At 37.6% G+C, this 27,351-nt stretch overlaps 2 protein-coding genes across 3 annotated transcripts; both read left to right on the top strand.

Moving 5' to 3' along the window:
- Positions 1-323: 323 nt before the first annotated feature.
- LOC109539861 (importin subunit beta) lies at positions 324-8,882 on the top strand. 2 transcript variants are annotated; one of them, XM_019907916.2, is made up of 17 exons: positions 324-604; positions 1,527-1,768; positions 1,825-2,016; positions 2,074-2,298; positions 2,387-2,518; positions 2,580-2,671; positions 2,727-2,917; positions 2,972-3,280; positions 3,334-3,442; positions 3,495-3,648; positions 3,704-3,841; positions 3,898-4,071; positions 4,323-4,565; positions 4,621-4,840; positions 4,930-5,128; positions 5,232-5,277; positions 5,804-8,882. In XM_019907916.2, the coding sequence occupies exons 1-16, from the start codon at positions 550-552 to the stop codon at positions 5,263-5,265; spliced, it is 2,709 nt and encodes a 902-aa protein (XP_019763475.1). In that variant the 5' UTR covers positions 324-549; the 3' UTR covers positions 5,266-5,277; positions 5,804-8,882. The 2 variants fall into 2 exon arrangements, with proteins under 2 accessions (XP_019763475.1, XP_019763476.1); XM_019907917.2 differs by lacking the exon at positions 5,232-5,277 and having other exon boundaries at positions 325-604.
- A 7,122-nt stretch (positions 8,883-16,004) lies between these two features.
- LOC109539880 (T-related protein) lies at positions 16,005-27,170 on the top strand. The gene is made up of 6 exons (XM_019907949.2): positions 16,005-16,291; positions 19,494-19,654; positions 22,429-22,682; positions 22,743-23,033; positions 23,094-23,255; positions 25,323-27,170. The coding sequence occupies exons 2-6, from the start codon at positions 19,503-19,505 to the stop codon at positions 25,856-25,858; spliced, it is 1,395 nt and encodes a 464-aa protein (XP_019763508.1). The 5' UTR covers positions 16,005-16,291; positions 19,494-19,502; the 3' UTR covers positions 25,859-27,170.
- Positions 27,171-27,351: the final 181 nt, after the last annotated feature.

The following is a 27,351-nucleotide window of genomic DNA, read 5'->3' as shown; positions in this document are numbered from 1 at the left end:
ATTTTCCAGTGATAGAACGCCACACTAGTCAAAAAATTAATTATTAAGTCCAATAAATGATGTTCGGAAAGAAAACATCTGCCGTTGCCAGCCAGCACCATCTATGGTTTCGACCGGTTACACAACCTGATAGATTTGAAGTTGCCGATAAAGCAGTTGCCACGAGTGACAAGTCACCATTCTGACACTGGGTTTAACGGTAAATCGACCTCCGCCGAACAAGATAGTGCCGATAGGTAATTGCGAATTACTAGGAAAATACACCCCTTTCCAGGTGCAAAACGTGAAAAACCTCATGCAATAACCAACCCGAAATCAACGTGCGTTTGACATACAATGACAACGCGGTGGTGATTGTTCGAAAAATCGGTTGCAATAATTCGAACGACCGGATCTGTCAAATTAAGCGTAGGAATACACGTTCGATTCCTTCCCGCAAAAGCTCTGCTGTTGAATCATCTTACATGTGGTGTAAGCCGGCATATTAACTGAAAAGTGCCAGTGAAACTCAAATTGCACATCTACCAAGACAAGTGGGACACTAGAACGATGCAACAAGAAACCATCCAACTCATACAGGTCTTGGAAAAGACGGTGTCGCCCGGTAAGTGCCGTTAAAACGCCTCGATCTGTTCAAGGTGCCAATTATCGTTCGTGTCATTTTTACCCTTGTTTATCCGGACGAAACGCACATGATTCATGCGAATTGCCATTATTGCAATGGTGGATTTGGATTTGTCAATCGAACGAGATAACCTTCTATGCAGTTAAGGTCATTGGCCTATTTGGGTCTCAAAGGAGCCCCATCGAGGTTACTGGATGTTTAGTCCAACTGCACCTTGTTCTCGGCCCATGTTCTTACAAGTTTGCACAGCAGAGAACTCATTTCGTTCTCCACAAACGGTGCAAGCAAAGCTCTGTTCAAGGTTCATATGAAAACATGCTGAACGTTCGACACCTGGTGCTGCTGCACGGGTTTAATAAGTATCCCGTTTTCTGCTCCTAATATCAATAAAACTAAAACTGTTGTGTCTTTTCCATTACAAACCAGTTGGAGCCAAACATCCGAGAATTCTACTCCACCCGAAAAAATCGCTGAAACTTCGCAAGGTTCACTTATAACATGCAAACTGTTGAAAACAGCCACCTCACAATGCATTTGGATGTATTCAATCATTACCGGCTAATTAACGGCCGTCTTCCACAACTACAACTTTTTTCTTTGGTCACACAACACCCAATTCCCGTTTTTGATGCCACATAAATATCCGGCTCTTCTGCTATTGGTGGTCAAAGTTCTTCAAAAATATATCATTTTTTAAATATCCGGATAATGGATGATTGATTTTAATGAAGCTCGCTGTGAATTTGTTCCTATGTGTGAGTCAGGTTTTGATGAAGCAACCGAGTTCAGCCGCTTTGGGCGTCTTGGTACAAAAAGGACCAGAACTTTTTATTTGGTAGCTGAATTCAACTGACAATTAAACGTGATTGTTTGGTAAATTCAACGTAAAACTGTGTTTCAGATAAAAATGACCAAGATCAAGCGTCTGCCTTCTTGGAACAAGCAGCAACAACCAATTTATTGGGCTTTATCAAGACGCTGTCCGACATTCTACGACATGGTAGCAACAGTCCGGTTGCGCGAATGGCTGCAGGGCTACAGCTCAAAAATCAACTAACCGCCAAAGATGAAACCACCAAACAACTGTACCAACAGAGGTGGCTGGCTTTTCCCGAAGACATTCGGGATTATATCAAAAAGAATGTAAGCGGCAAACAAAGCGCAAAAAACAAGGATCTAAAGCAAGTAAACACTTCCAGGTTATTGGGGCTCTCGGTTCGGAAAGTAACCGGCCCTCCTCTTCAGCTCAATGCGTCGCCTATATTGCTGTAACTGAGCTGCCGCAGCGACAGTGGCCGGACTTGATCGCCACTCTGGTCAGTAACGTTATCAACGCCACATCTGAAGAGCAAAAAGAGGCGTCTTTAGAAACCATCGGATACATCTGTTCGGTGCGTATTAACACATTGATTAATAGCGACAGTAATTAATAACAAAAATTTCTGCAGGAAATTGATTCAGATGTTCTAGTCTCACAAGCCAGCGATATTTTAACAGCCATTGTTCATGGCATGCGAGTTACAGAACAGAGCAATCATGTGCGATTGGCTGCCACGCGAGCGCTCCTCAATTCTCTAGAATTTACAAAGGCCAATTTCGATCAGCCAAACGAAAGAAACTACATCATGGAAATCGTATGTGAAGCCACTCAGTCACCAGACACGCAAATCAAGGTAAATGCTACACTTCAACCAATTAAACTATTGAACCTTTTTGCGCCTATATTGGCTTTCTTCCATAAATTGTGCATTTCTTTTTCAGGTCACTGCCTTGGAATGCTTAGTTAAAATAATGTCTCTCTACTATCAGCATATGGAACCCTATATGGCGGTAGCCCTATTTCCAATCACTTTAGAAGCAATGAAGTCGGACAACGATGCAGTTGCTTTGCAGGTGATTTTACCGGCAGTTTCAAGTCAATTTGTACATTTTGATATGACGGTTTCTGTTTCAGGGCATAGAGTTTTGGTCCAACGTCAGCGACGAAGAAGTGGACTTAGCCATTGAAGATAGTGAAGCTCAAGAATGTGGCAGACCGCCATCAAGGTACTGAACTCCACTTGGCTTTGTTGATGACAAATTAATGTTAATCGGGTTTCAGGGTGTCTCGACATTATGCCAAAGGGGCTCTTCAATACATCATGCCAATCTTGCTAGAAAAACTGACGAAACAAGACGGGGGAGACGATGAAGACGATTGGAACCCCAGCAAGGCGGCGGGAGTATGTATCATGTTGCTTGCTACGTGTTGTGAAGACGAGATCGTTCCTCACGTTCTGCCTTTCATTAAAGGTGAGCAAGACAAGGAAATTCATCTATACTCAAATTAAATATTTCTGTTTCCAGACAATATTAGATCTGAGAATTGGAGATTCCGCGATGCCTCACTGATGGCTTTCGGCTCTATTCTGGGCGGATTGGAAAACGCCACACTAAAACCGTTGGTAGAGCAGGCGATGCCCACTCTTATCGAACGGATGTACGACAGCAGCGTTATAGTGCGTGATACAGCTGCATGGACCTTTGGCAGAATCTGCGAAGTTATTCCTGAAGCTGCGATAAGCGAAACCTTTTTGAAGCCACTTCTAGAAAGCTTAATTACTGGTCTAAAGGCCGAGCCCCGAGTTGCTGCCAATGTCTGCTGGGCATTCTCAGGTAAACTCGATCTGCGTGTTTTGTCGTTCGTCTTTTTTATATGTGCTGATTAGGTTTGGCTGAGTCGGCATACGAAGCTGCAAGCAACGAAATTGCCGGTGGAGATGATACTACACCAGAAACCTACTGTTTGTCGCAGTACTTCGAGTTCATTGTACAAAGGTATGCAAATTCAGGCTTATTTGATTTGAAAGCTGCAATAAAAGTTCTTTAGATTGCTGGAAACCACGGACAGGCCCGACGGCGCGCAAGCAAATCTACGTCCTGCTGCCTACGAGGCTTTGATGGAAATGGTGAAGAATTCTCCCAAAGATTGCTACGTTACTGTGCAGAAAACAACCATGGTCATCATGGAGCGACTGCAGCAAGTGAGTTTTTTTATCCGTCTTACAGCTCGCATATCAATGTTCATGTTTTATGCAGGTTCTGCAAATGGAGTCGCACATAAGCAGCCACAGCGACCGCTCTCAGTACAACGATCTACAATCGCTCTTGTGTGGCACATTGCAATCTGTCCTTCGGAAAGTCACTCCAGAGGATGCGCCCCAAATTTCCGATGCCGTAAGTTTACTATGCCAAGCAGTATTCTTGGGAGATCACTAAACGTGTTTGTCTAGGTGATGACTGCTCTTTTAACGATGTTCAACTCCAACAAGAGCGGCGGCGTTCAAGAGGATGCTCTGATGGCTGTGGGCACTCTGGTCGAACTGCTGGGGGAGAATTTTCTCAAATACATGGATGCGTTTAAGCCCTTTTTGTATCTTGGCTTGAAAAATCATCAGGAGTATCAGGTAGGCGGTTTAGCCTAATGCTCATCTATTTTTGTCTCAGTGTTACTTGGGGGTAACTATCCATTTACCTCTGAGCGTCAGGTGAGACATACATAAAACATGTTTTTGCTATGTTTCTTTCAATCACGACTTGTTGAAGGATCTTTGCTGAAAACATGGTACACATGATAAAGATTCTAAAAAATAGGAGCGCGTTTCAACATTATTTCTCGTCAAAAAGGGAGGAGTGCATTTTTTTATTTGATTTCTAGGTGTGCGGAACTGCCGTTGGGCTGACAGGAGACATTTTCAGAGCTCTCAAATTGAAGACGCTTCCGTACTGCGATGAAATAATGACCTTGTTGCTAGAAAACTTGGGAGAACCGACGGTTCATCGCAGCGTCAAGCCGCAGATTCTCTCAGTTTTTGGAGACATCGTCCTTAGCATTGGCTCAGAGTTCCAGAAGTACTTGGAGGTGGTTCTTGCTACTTTAGTTCAGGCTTCCCAAGCACAAGTAAGAACATATCAATGGAAACTGGTCATTTTTTTAAACACATTTCTATTTGCAGGTGGATCGCTCTGATTTCGATATGGTGGATTACTTGAACGATTTGCGTGAAGGGGTGTTAGATGCTTACACTGGCATTATTCAAGGATTGAAAGGCGATGGTCCAACTCCGTCCCCAGACGCAGCTCTGCTGGAGCCGCATATACCATTTATCGTGCAATTTATCACAGTTGTTGCTCAAGATACCGACCATTCTGATGGAACCATAGCAGTAGCTGCTGGTAAGTACTCGTGAAATATTTTCAAGCATTTATATTTATTTGACTATGAAATGAGCCATTTTCTAATGTGTGTTCTTATATTGTTAAAGGAATCGTGGGTGATCTTTGCTCGGGCTTTGGAGCACCGATGTTACCCCTGCTGGATCTGGAGCCGATTAACGAAATGTTGGCACAAGGTAGAAGATCGAGAGTATCTCGCACCAAAACATTGGCATCCTGGGCAACTAAGGAACTTAGGAAATTAAAAATGAATTCCGTACAAGCCCCAACGGCGCCGGCAGCCAGTTGGTAAGTCGCTGAATCTAGAGATTCAACTAAACATTCACTCTTGATGGTGAAAAATTATTTCTTGACAATAAGTTTTAACGTAACCCGTACTGTTTCTGTGCAGGAAGGTTGTCGAGATTCAACACAAATTTTATTGATGGACGGGAATTGTAAGTTTTGTGTGTGTGTGTGTGTAATTGTTAACCAGCGCCAATGCATGACTGGCTATTTTGAGCGAGTGCTTGAAACTGTTGGACGATTGAAAGCGAAGAATTTGTGTTTATTTTATCATCATCTTGGTGTTTACGACAAGCAAAAGTACGACTTATTTTCACCGAATGAACGATGCTGGAAGTGTTTATGGTCGTTGGGATCCAAAAGGTAGTTCCTTGGACTATTTCAGATATTTGCGTTTTGTTTTTCGAAGAGCGTGTTTTTTAACAATTAATAAAGTTTATTTGAATGCTTTATTTTTCAACATTAAATTAGTTTTGATTACCTGGTTGATCCGACTATGAAATAATAAACAAACTTTGCTCAACCCACAACTTGTTGGTTTCAAAACTGGTGAGTTTCTGGCTTTAGACCATCGTTAAATAATTTTTTTCCCTGACGTTTTGCAAGCTACCACTCGGCACCACTTTCAGGCAAGGAACGCGAAAGTATGTCTTTATAAATGTATGTTTAAACTTCCAGATTCCATAGGAGCCACGCCCAATATCCATTAACAAACGCTGGCTACTCACGGAATACTTCTGAGCACGTGGTCGATGGGCAGTACTATGATTTAGTACCAGTTTAGTACTTTGCCTTGGTTTAGTGTGCCGCGAGTGACTCAAATGTGTCGTAAAAACGTTTAGTTTTAATTAATTTCAAGGTTTCGCATGAACATGGAAGTCAAATCGCTTCTTCGAATGTCCGAACGGGAAAAATTGCGCGTTTTTAAGTAGAACTGATTTTATTCTTTCGTACAATTTTTGGAACCGAATAAAACGCGCAGTTTTTACTAAATTATATTTCTAGGATCGTTTTGAATTGAACAAAATTGCAACGAATGTTCGGCTATTTTTACAAATTGATGATTAAAAAAAATTGCAAATGTATTCACCTCCACCAATTTCGTGCGCCTAAAGAACAATTGTAAGAATAGTCCAACTGCCAACTGTTTTGTTACCTTATATACTTTACACTATATTATTAGTAAATGCTGCTTTAGTAAAACTGTTTAAATACTTGCGAGCGTTTAAATGTTGTTCAAGGCAAAACGAGTAGTTGATACTTTCATTTTTGCTCCATCTTTCTGGCTCAAAAAAGCGATTCTTACCGACGCTGCGCTTATATATTTATGAAAATCAAACGCACGGTGCTGGTCGTTATTTTGGGCCTAAATCGATCCAGTACTAAATTGAAATCTTTGATAGTGAATGCGTCTGGGTCGGTGCTGCGAGGAATTTGGATTGAAAGTTTCATTATTTAAGCTTCCTGAGTTCCATTAAGTATGTAACGATTCAAATCAGGACATATGAATGGTGAAGAAAGGTGAGAAAAGTTCTGCTCGTGGCGTGATGATTTGAAAAGTCGATGGTAAGTGTTGATGAAAGTTTTTTGGTTCAAGGCTCGATCGTGCCTTGTCTGGGTGGGTGGGTAGTTGTGTGTCAGAAATTAGAGGATTTTTACTGATTAGTTAATTGTTGAATGCCTTCTGGACGTCTGGTTGATAATTTATGTTTGAAAACTAGAATGTGGCTTACCGGTACAAAAAGCTGAAAATGCAACCATGAATTTTTTAGAGTCATAATGTGATAGCACATTCTAGCGATTCTCCTGAACAAGGGAGGTGCCTTACTTTGTTATAAAACCAACCAGTAATTTTAGCGACCACTGCAATTTGTTAAATTGCGTTGGTTTCTACAATAAATGGTATATTTGTGGCTTGATACATTTGGTTATCTCCCTATAAGTACACCATATTTTATGTGACCAGTGAATTTTAATGAGTCCAGGAAAATTTCATTTTTTATAGATAATTTTACATGCCAAGTCCTTTATATTTCTGGCACAATGTGTGAACCAATCAAAAAGCTGTCGCTTTCTGGTAAAGCGACGGCTTGGGGAGGGCTAGATTATAAGAACTAAAGAATCTGTGATTTGGAAAGGTTTCTAAAACGTTGCCAAAAAAGTGAATTCCATTAGTTTTTTAAATCAATTATTACATAAATAATGTTAATGTAAGTAGAAAAGAAACCTTTCCAATGTAAACGTAATTATAATTGTAGCGGATTATAATTATCGATTCCTCGTATGTATGTGATATTTTGCTGTGGGAGCGTCGGTTTCGAAACGGGAAACATTCCAGATACCTTTTGGGTAGATTTTTTTACCAACATATCGGAAAACTAGCCTATTTTATTCACTCGAAATTGAAACATAGTTTGATCCGAACCCCACAGCGTATTCAAGGCTGTATGCAACTTAGTATGTAAGACGTATGCTCGTTATTTTGTATGTAAGATTGTAAGTATATATTTTTGAAAATTTTTATTTAGTGCGATAAGGTTTCCCATAACATGATACGTAGGCCTATACGTGTTGTTTTCTTTTAAGTTCACGTGGAAAGTTATCGATTGTTTTAATTGTGAAAACGGCGAAGTTTGCTGAGTATATTAATTAATTAATTAATTTTGAGCTTGTTTTTTTGCCTTTACGAATTCGGCGCGCTAATGCGGACAGCCAGATATTCAGCAAACTAGTTTTAAATTGAAATAAATAACCATTAGGATATCAGGAATGCAAAAGGGTTTAACAGCTCTTAACAGTTTTTCCGATTAATTTGTAATGAATACACCGGCAAAATTCTTAAACCTCACTAACCAGTGCAAACAACTCAGTTAATATTTCCTCAGTGAAACCCTTTTGCTTGCTGGCTTAGTATTGTGAACAAGTAGGATTTTTTTTATTTTGGGGCATCAATACACCTAAAGTCATTTGAAAAATCAATCAATCTCTGGTCTGTTCAAACCCATTGTCCAAATCCTTTCCGCATTTTCAACTTCAAACGCAATTCCGCATATCCAGGGTGTGTAGTAAACGCGCCCAGATTTTTGTATCCTCATTTGTTCTTTCCAGGTCTGATTTCTGTCCAGTAAGCAAGCAGATGTAAGTTGGCGTGTGAAAGTATTGAGATGGTGCTAATGACTGCGGAAGGCTTACGTGTTTCGTTTTGCTTGTGCCATGGTTGTTACCGCTCATTTTATAGGAAGTTTTCACTTTGCTGCTGATTAAAATCGAAATAGAATGAGTTTCGTCAGCAGCTGAAGTGAACCTGCGTAAATTTCGAAGCGATGTTTGACAATAGTCCTTTTAGTGTGAAAATGAAGACTGATCCCTTATGATAGTGAATAAGTTTAGCTCAAATGCCGTTTGCGAGTTGTTGCATCAGGGCTTGCTGTCCGCGGCTCTATTCCAAGTGTTTTCGCCATGTTTTAGTACTATGTTTCGTTGAGGCTGTTCCAGGCGATTGTCACTTACTACCGATCAGAAATTCATATTCTGGAACATCTTCGACGTGTTCGAATGTCGGTCATTGTTTCATTGGCTTTACCTAATTTGAATTGTCGATTAATAGTTGAATTTTAGAGGAAAACTGAGTCGAGTTTCGATTTTGTTTTATGCACGCCCGTTTATCTAGCGTACATACATATACTTTCCACTGTGAAATCAAACGTTATGAAGGAGATTTTGTAGTTCGCATATCAGGAATAAAATCTCATTTGGGTTCAACGAGTTTTATTTCTTAAATGCTCCCCTACGGAAAGCCCTAATGCTATTGAAGAGTCGAGTAAAATATTGCTTGACCGAAAATACTCGAAAGATGTTCAAATTACAAAGATTACACTATTTAATGTAGTCCAGAGGTTGCAATTGAACGAGTTCTATTGCTCTGAAGTAAACTAGACAAAAGGATCGCAGCTACAGAAAGAAAATACCGTGGCGAGCAAGAACCCGGACCGAAACAAAATAACTGTTCCGTTCCGGTTTAGAAAATAATTTCCAATTTCTGTTTCAAATGTTTCTTTATTGGTGATCGAAAAACTAAAAGAATTTTAAAAATAGTGTATACACGTATGGTGTTTGTTCTTTTCGATTGAAAAGTCGGTTGGTCCTCACAAATAATTGTTTCTCTAAAATTCAAACGTTACAAGCAGAACCGAAATAAAATATTTCGGTTCCGGTTCAGCACCTAACAGTGTGTTAATATCAAGAGCTATAGATGTTGAAGTACAAATTGCGAAGAAAAATAATCCTAATGTAACCTGATTAACCACACAATAAAAATCCTGATAATTATTCAAGAGAGTCCAGATCTAGGCTTAACCAAGCTTTAAAAGCGCAGTGACCATACATAAAAAGTTGCCAAAAATTCTCCGATGATAGCACGATGTTAACAATCATTTAAGTAACAATTGCGATAATCTTGCAAAGCGCATTTTCGCACCCAAGTTTGTGAATTTGCCAAAGAATCCCTGATGTCGACAGCAGTTCGAAGCTTTCCAGAATTCAACAGCACAGTTTTCGTTCCAAAACGGCAAAATTTGCCTGGAATTCTTAAAAAAAACGTTCCTAATCAGTTTCTCAATGGAGAAATGCGACAAAAAACAAACAAGAGCAGTAGTTAAAGGGTTTCTGGCCTCTAATGGTCGATTTTTGGAACCACCGGTTAAATTTTACCAGAAAACACCTGAATTAAGTCCAACTTCAAACAAAAAATTATTTAAAAAATACTCCTAACTAACGTAAAAAAAAGACGACGTAAGACTAGTCGTAATGAAAAATCGAATAAAAGCGTGTTCGCGTTTTATGGATATCCAAAAGGTGTAAATTATGTACATGTTCAACACGTTCAGCTTATTTTATGGTCTACTTTACACTGAAACGGAGTGAAAATTTGAACTTGCGTCAAAACATGCCCATCTGATCGGGATGATAATTTACTTCTGCGTTTTAGGAGAAAAAAATAAAGCATTTTTCCCAATAATATGAATAGTAGTTAGATATCGCCGGATAAAATGTACTTTTCCAATGAACATGAAGACATAGATGTACCAAACTAGCTTAAGCTAAACTTAAGCCCAAGTGATCCACTCACACATTTCGTTACTGTGGTCAGGTTCCATTGAAATATTTCGTTGTTAAAACTGAGTTTCGTTTGGTAGGTAAAAGTTTGGGCACATAACTCTGTCAACACCTCAGTTGGATACTTCGCAATGAAGAAATCGAATGTTGAGGTTGACGCCAGCTTTGGAGCCGGAAAAACCCTTCTGGCAGGTAAACCAATCAACTCTTCGACCATTTCGGGACTTTTTGCGGTGGATAACATTGTCTAAACGTTGTTCGTTTTGATGTATTATTGTGCGAAACGATCCTTTTCCCAAACAGGAAGTAAACAGAAATAAATTCGGCCATAAATACATCTATCCACTGACCGGTCGTGTTCGTTTGAATGCACATAAAGGCAGTTTTGTGAAACACATGGGGGTTTGGTGGTAAAGGCATCAATTAGCAGAATTGGTTCTGTTCTGCAAGTTGGTTCCAAAAGAAATCGATTTTATGGGGCATAAATATGCATGTCAGTATACGAAATACTCCGCTATCTTGTGTGACTAAACATGATCAGAGCTGTGTCAAAAAATGACAAAACAAATATCGAGCAACCGGTTTTCAGTTCACCAAAATTGTTGCTTAATTAGAAAAGTACACATTCCTTGAAAGACTTTCAGTGGCGTCTCTTAGAAACGTTTTGTAGAACAGCAGGCAAAGCGACCTTTCCAAAACCTTGAAAATTGATGCAAACTTCTCTTAAGCCAATGCGATTATTTATGGGAACCATTTGTGTATTCGTTAACTTGATAAATGGGCCCCTTAGAACTGAACCCTCTAATTCAATTGATACCCTGCAAGAAAATTGAGGCTCAACTGCACAGAAAATGTCGAATTTTATGTATAATATGGCCATATTATGGTAACAAATATGGGCAAAATGTGTCGAATGCGCACGTGGCAGACTAGCCCATATAAGCCAATCTGTCTCGTTGTTTAAATGACATGCGCAAGTGAGTTTGAGGTTACGCTAAGCAAAGCAAACGTCTATAAGTTTCATCAAACTTCTATCATTTTTTCAACAACTAAATGGGTGGATTTATAATTGATTAATTTATTGTTTTTGCCAAACGATTCGTGTTTTGTGGATTTTCAGGGGCTAGGAGCAGTCCGAATAATTAATTTTTTAATTGTTTTTTGCTATTTATTGTTTATTGCATTATTAGGGGATAGCACGTTAAAAAGTTGCGTGTGATCCTGGCCAAACCATTTAGATCATATTCATTCAATCATACGGATGTTTCGGTAGAGACAGTGAATATGATACAATAACTCTTTTATAGTTCCCCGTTTTGGTAAATAGAAGTTTCAACAAGAAGAAGCTGGTGTGTACACACTGGATGAAATTCAATCAAACAAGTATTTGTAAATAAGTGTGTGTGTATGTCACGTCTAAACACACTTATTTACAAAAACTTGTTTGACTGAAATAGAAGTTTGTTTTGATTAACGTAACTTCAAACTCAATTGGGCATGTCATTTAAACATCGGGCCAGGTTGGCTTATATGCGCTAGCCGCGTGACAGCTACGAATGTCTACTGAACGGAGCTCCGTGCGCTGTTGCCGTGTGGTATATATAAAGCGCTCAACATAATTTGGATATATCATGTTCAATAAATATGGGCAATAGGTAGTAAGCCGGGCATACAATATGGCGTATTTTCTACCAGGGTACAAAAAAGTCCTTTACTTACCAGAGAACCAAAGCAAAATTCAGCCATTCCTTTGAAGCCAGTGCTCTGAAACAATAAAAAAACAACCGTATTTTTTTGGGCAAAAACTCAATTTTTTCCAGTTACGTCAATGGTAAGTGGTCACTTCTACGCATAGTCTGTTTAATGTCGGGCGCTAATTGAAAAAATAAACAATGTCAAATGTGTTTCTCTGAGAGCTGCTGTACCTTTGGTTGAAAAACGCAAAAAGCAAATACGGTTTCAACATTACCGGGAACGATTTAGGACCGTTAAGACGTGATATTTATGGTTTGATCATGCATTAGGAATGAAGAGTATTTGTTCATTTAGTTTATACAAAAAGGGAGCACTTAGTCGAAAAAATGCATTGATGAACTCAATGAAACCTCGTGCGGCTCTTTGGGCACTTTGTAAATCTGCTTTCAAATATGAGTATGCAAAGTAGTTGAGAAAGCAAACTTCTGTGATTTGTAACACTAGTCCATTTTTTTTATTAAAAAGTCACTGAAAGTTAGAAAATTACAGCTCACGAAACATTTTTCCTCGTTCTCTTACGCATTTGTGCAACTGAGATTTATCGCTAGTGAGATTTATCACCCATCCTTTCTAATCGTGTTAGGCTACGGTTTCAGTCTTCTAGTCTGGTTAAAGCGAAAGTAATTTTTAGGGAATTCCTCAAGAAAGGTCCAGTCTGCGCTAAGAAAAGTGACAAATTCAGCACGTTGTTACAATTTTCACACAAAACAACCACCGGATCGTCTCTTGCAACAGGGCAGCAGGCATACGGGGTTGCAAATTTCTACAAAACAGTTTGAGAAATTTTGATGAAACTTTGTGGGTAGTGAAGGCTGTAAGAAGTGCTTAATTTAGACTATTTTATTTTTAAATTTTCACCAGCGGCGTACCTGCTGTTATGTGATTGGATAATTTAGAAAAAAAATGGCACGACACTGGTTTTCTGAAGAATAAAAAACATGTTATTTGATTGTTCAATTCCGAAAAAAAAGTGCTCTTTTATTTCTGTAGTACCACCAACCGTTTTGAGGCAAAAACATTTCGCGAAGCAAAAAACGCTTTTGCGGTAACTGGGGTTTGAACTTTGTCTTTCCTGGATTAAACAATTCGTTCTCAACCTGTTCCAAAACGGCAAAATTTGCCTGGAATTCTTAAAAAAAACGTTCCTAAGCAGTTTCTCAATGGAGAAATGCAACAATTAGAGCAGTAGTTCGAATAAAAGCGTGTTCACATGTTTTATGGTTATCCAAAAGGTGTAAGTTATGTGCATGTTCAACACGCAAATTGCAGTTTTATACCGGCCCAAAACCTGCAGTTCTTTGCAAAAATTGAGAAAGCAAACTACTAATTGTAAATTGTAAATCCAGTCCATTTTTTTAAATTAAATTTTTCTATGTTTTTTTTCGAGTTTTCGAAAAGTACTTAAGAAGGACTGAAGTTGCTGATTTACATTTCGAAGCTTGGTCGATTTAGGAAACTAGGGCTTTCTAAAGTTGCTCAAAAAGTTCAAGAAACATGTTTCATTTTTTTCTCTTCCAAATTAGTGGGTTTTATCGATGTTATCAAGCATCATTTTAGTCTAATTTAGATGATAAATTCAGAAGATTCCTGCGATTTTCGCACAACCTTTTAGTTTTGTCTTATGTGTAGACAACTTCGGTGTTTCACAGCAAATTTTAAGTTAAGAGCCGTGCCTAATTGCCTTACGTAATTTTATCACGGCGCCACGTTTCGGTTTAGGGTCCAAACTGACCGAAAAGGTGCAACTTTTGCCTGGAATTCTCCAAACACAGTCCTATTCAGTTTCTCAATGGAAGAATGAAATAATTTTCATGGTGGTTTTTGGAAATGTCCTACCCTGAGCTCAACTGGTGGATTTTTGGAATCGCTGGTTAATTTTAACAAGAACAGGCCTGAACTTTTCACCAAAAATCTATTCAAGAGCTGCAGCTCCGACGACATCTTCATCGCGTACCGGTTTATGGGGTTTCGGTCCCAAAAAAAAGATTATTTACGACCGCTTTAAATCGAAAGCTCCCTGTTAGATAAAAAAAATCGTGCTGCCATTGTAAAAATATATATTTACATTTTATGTCGTCCCACATCGCTTATGGAAACAGTTGGAAGCTTTCAGAAATCACCAACATTCGTGCGTGTTGAACAAGAATCAACGGACAAACGGCCGTTCAACATAAAATCCTGCTGGACATCAAACGAGCCGAAAGGATGTTTCTTTACCAGTTCCAAGGGGTAATAAAGACATTAAGGCGAGAGTGCTCCTGACCGGTGATTTTTTCCGAAACATGCTGAAGGTCTAATAAAGTCCGAGATGCCGCAACCAGCGCCTTCAAAGTGCCGGCGATTTTGGATGATAACAAGAAGGCATGTTGAGGTAGTCGACAAAGACTATCAGACAAATCAAATATTACAAAATAGCCAGAAATCAGCGCTTTCAGAGCGCTCATATTATATGATTATGCTTACAAAAGTTTGATGAATTTTTGACGCTTTTGCTTGAAAACCATCGGCAGAATTTGTGATTTTTCGTCCTTTTATGACCGCAATTACCTACCATCTATGTAAATTTGCAGGCAAATTGCACAGTCGTCCCAATATAGAAATTATATGAAGGATGGTCCTCAACTAATGTGGCATATTGCTTTAGGAAAATATTGCGGCAAAGATGTCTTGTCCGAGTGGTCTGGAGTAATTTAAAGCAGCAGAGCTTTTAGTCTTAAAATATCCCTTTTTTCTTGGCATAAGGTATCTCGGCTTCCGATCTTTGCTAAACCAAACTACTTTACTACTTTGCCTCAAGAAATATTCTGCTTAAATTTTCAATAAACCAAAACTTATCAAACATTAACAGTATTTTTTTAGGCACGTTAAGAACGGTTGTAAACGACTTTTTAAACTAGGCAAATTGTTATTTCACAATAATTGTTCAAACCTGAACAATTACAAGACATTTATTCATTCTTTTTCAAAATGATTGTCGTATTGAAAAAAATAATTGATGTTTCAGAAGTATTTAGCAGCATTTGGAACTTTTATGAGCCGTTATTCATTGGAAAATAGGTTCCATAGGGGCATTTTCAATAAAATCAAAGTGCTTTTTTTGAGTTAGTTGGAAAAATCACTAGTGATTTCAATGTCAATTACTCGAAAACGGTGAGAGATACCGGCTGGAATCAATATAAGTTTTTGTTAATAAAACATCGGAGAACACGATATTGCCATAAGAAATAAGTATCTACGATATTTAAGAACCCAAAAGAGTTATAATGTTTCAAATGGCTCTAGGAACTACAAGATAAGTACCAGTGTAAGTGTTGATATCTCGCTGTAAAAACTCCAATTCGCACATTTTTTGCAAGCAGTAAAACGGATTAAGACTCTGCTCAACAGACCGAAAACAGTTTGCGTGAAACCCAAAATTTGAGCCTAGAAAATGTGCCAGTGAATTTGGTTGCATTAGTTGTTTGAAGGGAATCAAATTTTCCCATTTTGAACGTTTATTTAACTAGAGTGGTTCAAAATTGGTCGACAAAAGGTAAAAATCGAAACCATTTTGATACCCCGCTGCGAAGTGGTTAAAACACCAGCCATTTTGGGTCTAGAATAAACATTTTTTGTCCCTTCAAACCTTGTGGGTGGTCGCATTTTTGCGTAACATTTAAACATATTGGACTTGCAATTAAATCAAATATTAAATTTGAAATTCTCTAGAAGTTTTGCATCGAGAATTTTCAGTCTTCACTAAGTAGGGCCAGGGACAAATTTTCAATTGGTTTGGCAGGGTAGCAGTCAGACAAAAAATAATCAAGATCGGGTCTCGGCAGCGTGAATTGTACATGGTAGTTTGTTTTACCATCGATTCCCAGAAGACAAAGTACCCACATTCGGGTTGGAAAAAAAATCGAAAAGGGAAATTGGCCTCCATCATAAATTGTTCAATATGGTGACGTACACGCGCTGCTCCATGGTACCCGTCGACCAATCCGAATCGCTGACCACTCGAAGAGGTGGAGCGACTGGTTGAGGACCAGAAACTTAAGTTATTTGCCCGATAATATAGCACCAGTTATTCGAAATGCTTCAGAGCAGTTAACGGGTCGGTGTGAAAAATTGACAAATACTAAAAGAATACAGTGGTTAATTGGAAAAAATTTACACCAGCAGTGAATGTATACATATTACATAAACACATTGGGACTTATTGGAGCTTTAAAATTTGTATTAATTGTGAAAGAGGACTTAATGAGTGTTTGTGTTTAGTGAAGTTTTTTATGCGGGGGAGGACTACAAGTGCATGCAGTGAGTATTCAGTGTTTATTCGTTAATATGAGCCGCAATACCCAAATTGATTAGAAAATCCATTAAAAGTAAGAATGTCACGCAAAAGGTACATACAGTGGGCGCAAAAGGAAATGAGAAGTACCTACGTAGTTTCAACATGACTGATTTCTATGTTCAAAAAACGGGAAATTAATTAATACAACAGTGTACTGTAAACGGCGACAACTCAACTTATAATGGGTCTTTACAGCACTTTTGTTTGAGATTGGGCTGCTATTGCTCTTGATGGGCGCACAGTTCACAAAATCATCAAACCGTCGGAAAACGTGTTTCAGTATTCAAAAACTATTATCTTAATTTCCAATTCAGAAAAGCAAACAATCATTGCAAACCAGCAAACTGAGTTGAATATATTTGATAAATTTATTTAAAAACCGGAAAAGCCAAATACAAATTCTATTAACTATTAAAATAAGTTTGCAGTAGGTGAGCAGGAATGTCCGTTTTTCAATTTTCAACATTCCTCAGCCACACTGATAAAAATATGCAACTTTTGCCTGGATTTTATGTTTATAATTATATATCTATACTTGTACTTTATTTTCAATATTTAACTTTTGACCATCAAACTTTTAACTTTTGTGACCAGGCGACGGACACTAGCAGCGTGCAAATAGCAAAATAATGAAATAATACGGGTTGAACTACTATATTGATACTTGATTATAACACTAAACTTGATTAAACTTCTACTTGATTATAACACATTTTGCTGCATCTAGAAAAAATCTATATATTCGATCACTCAACTCTGAACTCTATTCACTATTTTTCTAGAAATGCCATTTTGTAAAATCGAAAATGGGTAGTTTCCGACGGCGGCTTCACTTGCCGCGCCATTTCATGCCTCACATGTCTGAGGGTAAAGTGAGGTCTAAGAGTTAGAGTGTATAACACTAAGGGCTTGAGATTTCTTAGTTTTACTATAGTTTTTGTAGGTAAGCGTAATTTCTTCTGAACATATCGCCTACGACTTTGTCCAAAAAAAATACATGTGGTTGCTTAGTGTTTAGCAGTCAAGAATTTTTTTGTTGGGAATATTGTTTAAAGCACTCGCTGTTTGCAAAATACAAAAAAGTGTTCCCATAATTTTTCTGGTAGTTTTCCACATATTTGCTTCAAACACATATCGCGATGGATTAATCATAAATACTAAGTTCGTTCTTTACGCATGTGTATGTTTGGATTCATCCGTGGTGAACTTTGTGGGAAAATACGTTTCGTATCAATGGAAACTACATGAAACTAAAATGGATGCAAAACGCAGCTGGTAGGGCCAAAACGAGCAAGAAATCGGCATTTTTTACGTGAAACACTACAAGAAATCAGTTCGGGGTAATGTTGAAAAACTGCAAACATTTGCGATTTTTCAAGGTGCATTGACCTAACGTTCTCCCTGCACCTTGGTACACTTTCTTTTATACTTACTTCAGCAGGAATTTTGAAAAATCTTGGAAAATAGGCACACATTTCACATAAGATATTTTTGACGTGTGTCAACACTGACCGCTCTGTCAGTACAAAAGCGGCTTTCGCCAATAGTCGGTTTCCAACCAATAGGCAACCAACATTACACAATCACATTTGAATTGCAAATTGATCAACAAAAATCACTGCAGAGTTTCGTTTAGAGGCGTGTGATGGAGGGTTTGGTGTTTCTGCTTAAAAGAGTTGTTTGCTTGATCTATGTGAACAGTCAAAAAAGTGACTTTCTGCCACTTTGCATGTCATAGTTACACAGTAGACAACTAACATTACGCAAGCGCTTTAATTGCAATTTAACAGTAACATGGTTCAAAGGCCTCGAATTCGAAAATTCGTCAAAAAAGTTACCGAAGCGTTTGATCGAGGGAGTGAAAATTGAATAAATGTTCGTTAATCTTGGTGTTTTTGGAAATAGATGAATAATCAAATACCTATCGACTGGAACGTTAATTCCAATCCGAGCAAAGCTCTGGAACGTAATGACTAATTTTTCTATCAATCCCCAAAAGGAAAACACGCGATTTGTCATCAAAAAGCTCAAAACATCCTGGTTACGTTGAAATATACGTGCCGTCGCCATTTATCCCCTGTTTGTTCTGCCACCTCACGAGTTTGCGCTATCGATTAGGACGATTAGAAAAACCGTTTTTAGACCAATAATGGCAAATCTAATTAAAAGTATTTTAATTCTGTGTACCCAATCGTTTAGAGGGCGTAATTCAGTCTTACCGAAAACATTTTATTTCGTTTCGTCATCGAAATCGACCAAAGGTGATAATCGGGTCCATTGTGACGTACCTCTTTGGTGGCCAGCACAATTCCAAACTTAGCGCTTATGGATTTTGCGAGTGTTACCCAGTAACAGTATATTAAGTAAACACTTTTTAAACGTCTTTTAGACCAAGTACACTGTCTGAGTAAAGCTTTAACTAGTGATGAATGAGACCTCTTAGTTTTGCAGTCTTGGCCTTGGAAAAAGACTTAGACCAAGACTATGTATGCAAGAACAAGGCTCAAGATCAGTTCATTTTAACAGAAAACCCATCAAACCAAATCAAATGTAAAATTCGCCTGATTTCCAACTCTCATCTAAGTCAATATTGGTAGTGTTATTAAGGAAACGGAGCTCGATTATTGATTTGACATTGCAGGAGATGGCCGAAGGTTGTTTTTAGAAAACACGCTTTGCATCTTGATAGAATAAGCAAATAAAATTGGTGACGAAGATGAGGAACGAAATGCCCCAAAATGTTGGTATATTATGCTGCGGTAACTTTTCACGCAAAACGCATTTTCATACTCAAGTTTGAAAATTTTCCAAAAAATCCCCGATAACGACAGCAGCCCGAAACTATCCGAACTTTTAGAGCACACTGTTGCTCTACCTGATTCTCAACTGCGCAAATGACTACCGCCTCAGTTTCTGAGAAAATCACTTTCAACAAGGATGTGCAGCAACACCTTGCACAGGCCAAACTTTAAAAAATTGCAAAAAAATCCCTAATAACGACAGCAGCTCGAAACTCTCCGAACTTTTAGAGCACACTTTTGATCTATCTGATCCTGAACTGCGCAAATGACTACTGCCTCAGTTTCTGAGAAAATCAATTTTAACAAGGGTGTGCGGCAATATCTTACATAAGTGTCATCTGATGATAATGTGCATTTTTTTCAGATTTCACAAATGGCCCAGCATATATTAGCAATGATGGATACAAATCTACGATATAAGGAAGATATCCGAGAGGAAAATATATCAGTTACGTTAGATGAACGAGATTTATGGGTCAGATTCAAAAATTTAATCAATGAGATGATCGTCACGAAAAGTGGCAGGTAAATATTAACCACCCAACATTTCACATTGTAATCACCATTTCCAATATACTCGGACCTTGCGGGGCCGACTATTTGTATTATTAATAAAACACATTAAAATCTATCTTAGAATTTGGACAAAGCAACCCAAACACAACCCGTGGATATTTTATGTGCGCACTCATGACAAAATATCGTTTTATTCTCTGTTTGCGCAAATAATGAATGGGTTTTATGGGTGTTTTTTTTATTTTCGTTCTTGTCTTGCTGGCTCCAATTCAGTTTGGGCTGAAAGCTTTTTGACCTCCTTGACTGTATCAATATTTGATCTCGAGGAACCACAAGAGAAGCCTTTGAATTTTAAATTACCTGATTCGGGGAAATATTGTTTGGTCGTCGTTACGCAGTTGGAACGATTGGAAATGTATCAATTAACAATTATTTAAAAAAGTGCCTAATAACAAGTTCTCAGTCATTTATTGCTTTTTCAGGCAAAGTTTCTTTCTTTAATGAATAAACCGTCCAAAGTTCATCGCGAAAACAAGCACACTTTATCCAGATCAAAGGTGTTGACATTTTTTTGCCCTCGAATCCAAGGACGAAAAATAAAGAAATCGTTCAACAAATTCAGGTTTTTCGTTAAGAACCTGTAACTTGCTTAATAGAATTACGAAATTACCTTCAATGTCTCATAATAATCGAATCAGTTTGGTTCATTGCTGATTACACTGAAAGATCAGGATTTTTCCTTGAAAATGGCAAATTGAATGCGTTTTGATTGAGAATTTTATCATTTATCACTTCTTTTCTTCTATTTCATTCTTCTGACTTTTTTAAATTGTAAAATCTATGTAATATGAGTCCAGATTCTTGTCCTTATTTCTTGCCGCTTTATAAATTCTTGCTAACGTTATTAATTAATTCTTTCCAGCAAGTTTAGTGCAAATGTGCGAAAAATCGAAGACGTTTTATCCAAAATGGAAAGGACTAGTAATTCCAACAAACAAAAACAAAAATTTAATTTTATTAAAACCAGCTTAATTAAATCAAAATTATTTTTTTGACACGTCAAAAACCATTTAGAAGAGTGTCAAATAGTAAAGCAGCAACAGCTCCAAAAACACACACATTGTGAAGGAAACTTGCGCAAAAATTGCAACAATATTTTCGCATTAATTGGCTCAGTAACGCAAATCAGGCCAAAGTAAACACAATTTAAAAAAAAAAAGGACGATTTTGCTATCATCCTTTCATTTCAAGCTCATATTCGTTTGACTGAAAATTGAAGACAAAAATTTATTATCTGAACCAGTTCGAAACCATGACGAAACTTGAAGCTATCGGTTAGTACGGGGCTTGTGATATTTAGCGCAAATTTATTTACATTTGCTTTTCTTCGCTAAAATATTTACATAACCAATATATGAATGTATGTGTAAAAAGGTAAGAAAATGCCCTCAAAAATGTCAAAGTGCTAACTTGTCAAATTGAACAAACTAGTCACCAAACAAAAACTGGTCAGATTGACAGTTTTTTACTTAATATAAAAATAATTTAAAAAAGATGAGATTCCCACACATATTTGCACAATAACGCTCTCCAATCGATAATTCAGTCGTAAATTAATGATCTTAAAATAATTTCGAGTATATTTTCGATTGATTAGCGGGTAACTAACAACGAAAGTAGTAACTATGTGTTAATTTCGGTGTTAATTCGTGGCATCCACTATAAAAGTAAAAGTTTATTGAGGAAGAAATGCGACACCTTAAAATAATATCTACATTTATCGATTTCGGACTGACAAACCAAAATTGTATGACAGTTTCTATGATTTTAAAATATTTAAGTAGAAATTACAAAACCAACAATTAATAATGGCGGTGTTTTTGATGTACACGGAGGCTCAAAAGTACAAGTGAGCTTTTAAAGGTCGCCCTTAGAACATGAAGATACCTACGAGTTAGATTTTCTACCATATTGAGGCGGTAATTTTTTCACATTTAGCTTCAAATGAGAAAAGGAGTCAACAAGTGGATACAGACGTTTACTTTTGAACATCCATGTGGTTTTCTTGAATAATCGTTGGATTCTTAATTAGTGGCAGTATCTAAATATTTGTGTGATTTTTCAACGCAATTGAAAAAAGAAATAAAATTGAAAGCGCAAAATTCTTAAAGTCATTGAAGCTACAGACAGGTTTATGTAAGAGAGAACGAAATTTGAATCCGAAACACTTTAGCTTGAACGGAGCGCAATTAATTGGGCTCTTAAATGTTTCTGCACATCTACACAACTGAAAACGACGAAGATATTTGGCTCTCAAACGCACTTTTTAGATGCGGAAAATGCTTAAAGATATCGAAGCTACAGACCGATCTATGTAGAACACTAGTTAACTTGAAAAGAGCACAATTAATTACACTGTTTAGCTTTTAAACTCAACTGAAAGAAACGGAGATATTTGACTTTCAACTGCACTTTTTAAAGGCGGAAAATTCTTAGAGATCGCGAAGCTACAGGCGAATTTATGTAGGAGGCACTAGAAATTTGAAATCCGAAACAGAGAAGCTGAAAAATTGAAAATGTTAAATCTTGTCATCTCTTTTTGCATCTTTAACTTGATGCTGCAGCTTTGATAATAATATCTATAAACTAAGGAGAAAGATTGGAAACGAAAATAAAATGCACCTGAAACTTTCTATGGAAAGCAAATTGACTTCTCCATAAGCAAACATTTCCGCATAGCTTTACTTTAGTGAAAATCGACTAAACCATCAACTTAATTTCAGGAGAATGTTTCCAGTAATAAAAGTGATTGCAGCAGGGCTGGATCCGAAATCAATGTACACAGTGTTATTGGAATTTAAGCAGATGGATTCACATAGATGGAAATTCGTGAACGGCGAATGGACACCAGGAGCAAAAGCCGAAGCGCCGCCCGTAAATCCGATTTACGTACACCCAGAAAGTCCGAACTTTGGCTCGCATTGGATGAAAGAACCAATATCATTCGCCAAGGTAAAGCTGACCAATAAAATCAATGGTAAGTAATAACGTTAAAGATTAAGAAGCAAAACATTGTTAACTGATGGTTTTCTATTAGGCAATGGGCAGATCATGTTAAATTCCCTTCACAAATACGAGCCGCACGTGCATTTCGTCAAAGTGGCAACCGATTCTAGAAGAGGGCTGACTTTTCCATTTCCCGAGACGCAATTTATTGCTGTTACTGCTTACCAAAACGAAGAAGTCACGTCGTTGAAAATCAAATACAATCCATTCGCTAAGGCATTTTTGGACGCCAAGGAGCGACCTGATGTTGCATATCATCAGAGAAACGAAAACTTTTCGACTCCGTATAATCAGTCGAACCACCCAGCCCAATATTCTCAGTGTAAGTCTTCCAGCGCCTACTTTCTATTGGGCTTGTATAATAAAGTTTAATTTTCTTCAGACGGGTCCTGGTTTATTCCGCACCAGTCCATCTACTCTTCACAGGGCCAATTTGAACCCTACCACCAGCGTCGAAACTGTGGGAAACTGATTAGGCAGAAATCTGCGCCTTATTTGCTGAATAGGGATAAAAATTCTCCTTCAGAATCACCACCACCAACTGGTAAGCCAACATTATAGTAGTCAGTAAGTCAACTTTCATATTCGTAGATGTGTTATCAGAGATGCAAGGTGTCAAAGTTCTAAAAAAGCGTTTTTTATGATATTTTACAAAAAGGTTCATTTAATTCTCAAAACATATTCTACGCCTCGCGCTTTAGCAGATAGTTGCGTAATGATTTAAACAGTTTTAGCTTAAGATCAGTGGGGCGTTAACCTGGGGAGCCTCCCCATTTTTTGCTCCTATTTGCTACGCTATTTTAATATAAAAAAATATTTTTAAGGTTTATCGGTATTTCTAAGAAAAAACTGTTCTGGAACAGGGGGATTAGTTTTCAAAAATGTAGGCCTTCAATTTCATATACAGGGTGATTCAAAATTGGCGTCATTCCTCTAGGGATGTTGTCTGGCGGTGTTATAGGAGTACAGAAGAACTAGTAAAAGAAATTAATTGTTATTAAAAACTGAGAAATTTGCAAAAAACTATATCAGAAATACGGCAGCAATGTTTTTCAAGGTAATCTGCCTAATTAACATTACGCAAATACCTGTGGCTTCGTAATTATTTAAAATTCCGGTAACCATGGATAAATAGAAAGTGACAATAAGATAGACAAGGATAAACGGTAAATTCAACAGGAATCGTTGAATGACGGAACCTATTTCAAAATGTCAACCTGTTCTCATAACCTCGCATTGAAAGGGAATTCAAAGTAAGTCACAGTTTGACAGATTATTGTTATTATTGACAAGGGATATCCACCTGTAACTATCTGTTAATGGCAAAAAACATCATTGCCTCTGTGCCTTTTCATCAAAAAATTGYAGAACAGAACTTTTTCAATGTCGAAAATTTTCGTAATTTGAAGCAAAGATGGTAATTTTTTCTTTTTGAATGCTTAAGTATTCCAATACGCTACCAATTAAACATGGAACAATTTCAAAATAATGCTTMATAGCAAAGTTGAAATTCGATCTTSAACTGTTAATAACTTYTAGAAATTTTCGAAAAAAATATTTTCAATATTYTTCTAGTACTCCCCATGTCAGCCTCCATCACCCCTTAAAAGGAATGACGCCAATTTTGAGTCACCCTGTATATAGGATAGGCAAACTATCAGAACATCGATGTTTGTTTCAAACATCAATGTCAGAACATTGATTGTTCTGCCTTCGATGTTTCCCTAACATCGATATTATCTTTCGATGTCAACATCGATGACTATCATTGATGCTTTAGGATCGATGTCCCATTCCTACCCGAGACGAAGTCGAGTCGGATTTTTCCCCTCGTATCGAACAACATTTTTTATTCGAATAAAASACATAACACGAATCATAAACGAAAATAGCCAAAAATAAACGGCGTCAACTTCATATTTAATGTCAATGCCATTTTTTAGAGTGTCACGTTTTGACGTTTGTCATTTTTCAAAAGCGTRCTTTTGTAAGCATATAATACAAGTGAAACAATGAGTGTTGAAAATTCAAGTGCTACTTTCACGTTATGGTGTTTGTATAAGATGCATATTTTACATGAAATTTGCGCTATTTGAAGAAATCATGTTTTGCCTGTGGCAACATCGGCGAGGGCAGAAAAATAAACCATTTGAACGACTTTGAGACTGAACTTGTAACAAAGTTTTAATGTAGAAATTGTAAGTAAACTTTAAATTATAATCAATAGTCGTCAATAAACCTACGTAATTCATTAAAAAAGCGTATCGGTTACTTTTTAATGAAAATACTTAAAAAATATAATAACAGTGGCAGGTTTAATTTGCCACATTTACCATGTTACACGTACAGGGTCAAAAGTTATTGTTCCAAAAATATCGACTTTCGTATAAGGAGGCATTCTTTCACCAATAGCCACCATTTGACGTGTACTCCTTCTTAATGAGTCACCCTGTACATCAAATTGATTCCCAAGCCGATAGAAAAAAGAACCTGTTTGCTCTGAAGTCACATTGCAGCTAGTTGTACTCTCACACAGTATTGTATCTTCATAATTGGTTGTGGATAAATAAATCGATTTTTTGAGAGTTACTCACGTTACATTTTATTCTAGGTTACAATCCCCCGGAACACATCTACCAGCAGCAAATCTACAACTCAGCCAACACGCCGTACCCGAGCTGGTCATCTATGCCTTCCATGCAGGCGGCGCCCGTGGCGCCCGCGGCGTCTCTTATTTCGCCCATCAACTGTTGGTCAAACTCCTCAACGTCGCCGCCCATCACAAATCAATGCACCACTCCAAACCAGTCGCCCAGTCCCCAAATGTACCAGTCATCTCCTACCTACCCACCTAATGTGCCTCCACCCCTACCCAGCGTGCATTGCGCAAGCTACTACTCCTCGGATATCACAAGCTACCAACATCCTGAGTACTTGATGAATGCAGACCTGACATACACTCAGCTGGGAGGTACCGACAGGAGCAGTTCAGTCATTTACAAGCCCGAGCATGAGCAAAGCTTGGGGAGTGGCAGCCAGATCGTTGGGATCAAGTCTGAGTGCCCAGGACGAGCGGATGATGCAAGCGAGTCTGCCCAGGTCGCATCAAGAGAGTGGATGCAAGAGAGGAGTAGTTTACATAAATAAGTGTTTTGTCCGATTATATGGGTTGCCTATGGACATCCATGGACACGACGGATTACGACTTTATATCGTTATTTGTCGTTGTGTTATAATAAATTTTAATTGTATGTATAAAGATCGCAGAAGAAGTAAAGTCGTAATCTGAACTAAGAAAGTGCATTTCTGTAAAACTGATTTACTTTTGTAAGAGAGACGGACTCGTTGAAGTGGACCCTTCAATCGCAATTTTCAATATCCATTGTCAGTGCAGTATTAGTGCAAAACTCAAAAGTGAGATTATTTAATAGCAATTAATTAAACATGGTTACCAAACATAGCACTTTAGTGATTGAAACCGTTATGTGATCGACAATATATTACCGAAACAGAGAAGGACAACGTATAAAGCGATGTTTAACTGCAAAATTAAAAAATAATTTACCAGCAATGGCATAAAGAATAATCTTTGGTATCAGAGAGAAACGTGATCATTAATTAAGTGTTATGTTTGCACAGAAAGGCACACATACCATGAGAAATAGGTATATTTTGAAAATGATCTGAAGTTTGTATGTATGAGAACCTGTACAGAGTGTCTCGCTGATAAGAAAATACTGTCCTTTATTAATCTATTTTTATGTTTGAATGTTGAACGGCCAGACTTTTTAATTGTTAGGTGGTGCGATGTTCTCTCTTCTAAAACTCACAGAGTCACTAATCTTGAAGAAAATGGATTCGCAGAATTGGTTTTCTGATAACTGTGGCTGTTGGTTTAGAAGTTAGTTTAGTCTAAAGCTTAACGTCATTTATCAATGCGATGTAATTGGTTATGTTAACCACATCATCGGTAGAATAAAAAATTTTCTCTCCTAAGAGTTGCAGCAGAAAACGAAAAAGTTGTCAATTTCAAAATAAGTCTATATTTTCTTTAGTTTAGCGGGATACAGAAACAAGTTTTCATGCAAAGTTTTTTGAGGGCAGGTCAGGTAAAAAACTTCTTGGACCTTAAATCATTTGGTAAGGAAACACTGAGGATTTTACTCCGAAAAGAAAGCATTTTGAATTAAATTTGTCGTAATGTGGATGATAGTGGTTTTTGATTGATGTCCTCAAATTTGTTTTTTTTTGTAACAAAATTATTCAAAATGTCTATAGTTTTTTAATTTACTTGTTTGCGCCAGCCATTTCTTCCACTATTTGTTTGTTAAAATTTACTACGTAAGTTTTTCCAGCTGGAATATGAACATAGTTAAGTTTCTAGGATAATAGCGTTAGCTTAATGATAATAAGTGATTTAAAGTAGCAAAGTTGAAATAAATTACATTTACAAAAATGAGCTTAGGTCTAGTAACTTTTTTACATGACCGCGGATACGCGGAAAACTGCAGGTTATTCAACAATCATTGCAAAGAAATTCTTGCACGAAACATTTTTCTGCGTCTCTCAAGGGCGGATCAAGGGGGGGGTCATGGGGGTCATGAGGGTCATCCCCCCATTCAATTCTCTATCCAACGATG

Source organism: Dendroctonus ponderosae, unplaced genomic scaffold, assembly GCF_020466585.1.
Source record: "Dendroctonus ponderosae isolate FM_Combo_2020 unplaced genomic scaffold, Dpon_F_20191213v2 Dpon_F_20191213_3, whole genome shotgun sequence".
Classification (NCBI taxonomy): Eukaryota; Metazoa; Arthropoda; class Insecta; order Coleoptera; family Curculionidae; genus Dendroctonus; species Dendroctonus ponderosae.
Note: the sequence above shows the minus strand (reverse complement) of the source record. Positions and strands in the feature narration are given on the sequence as shown.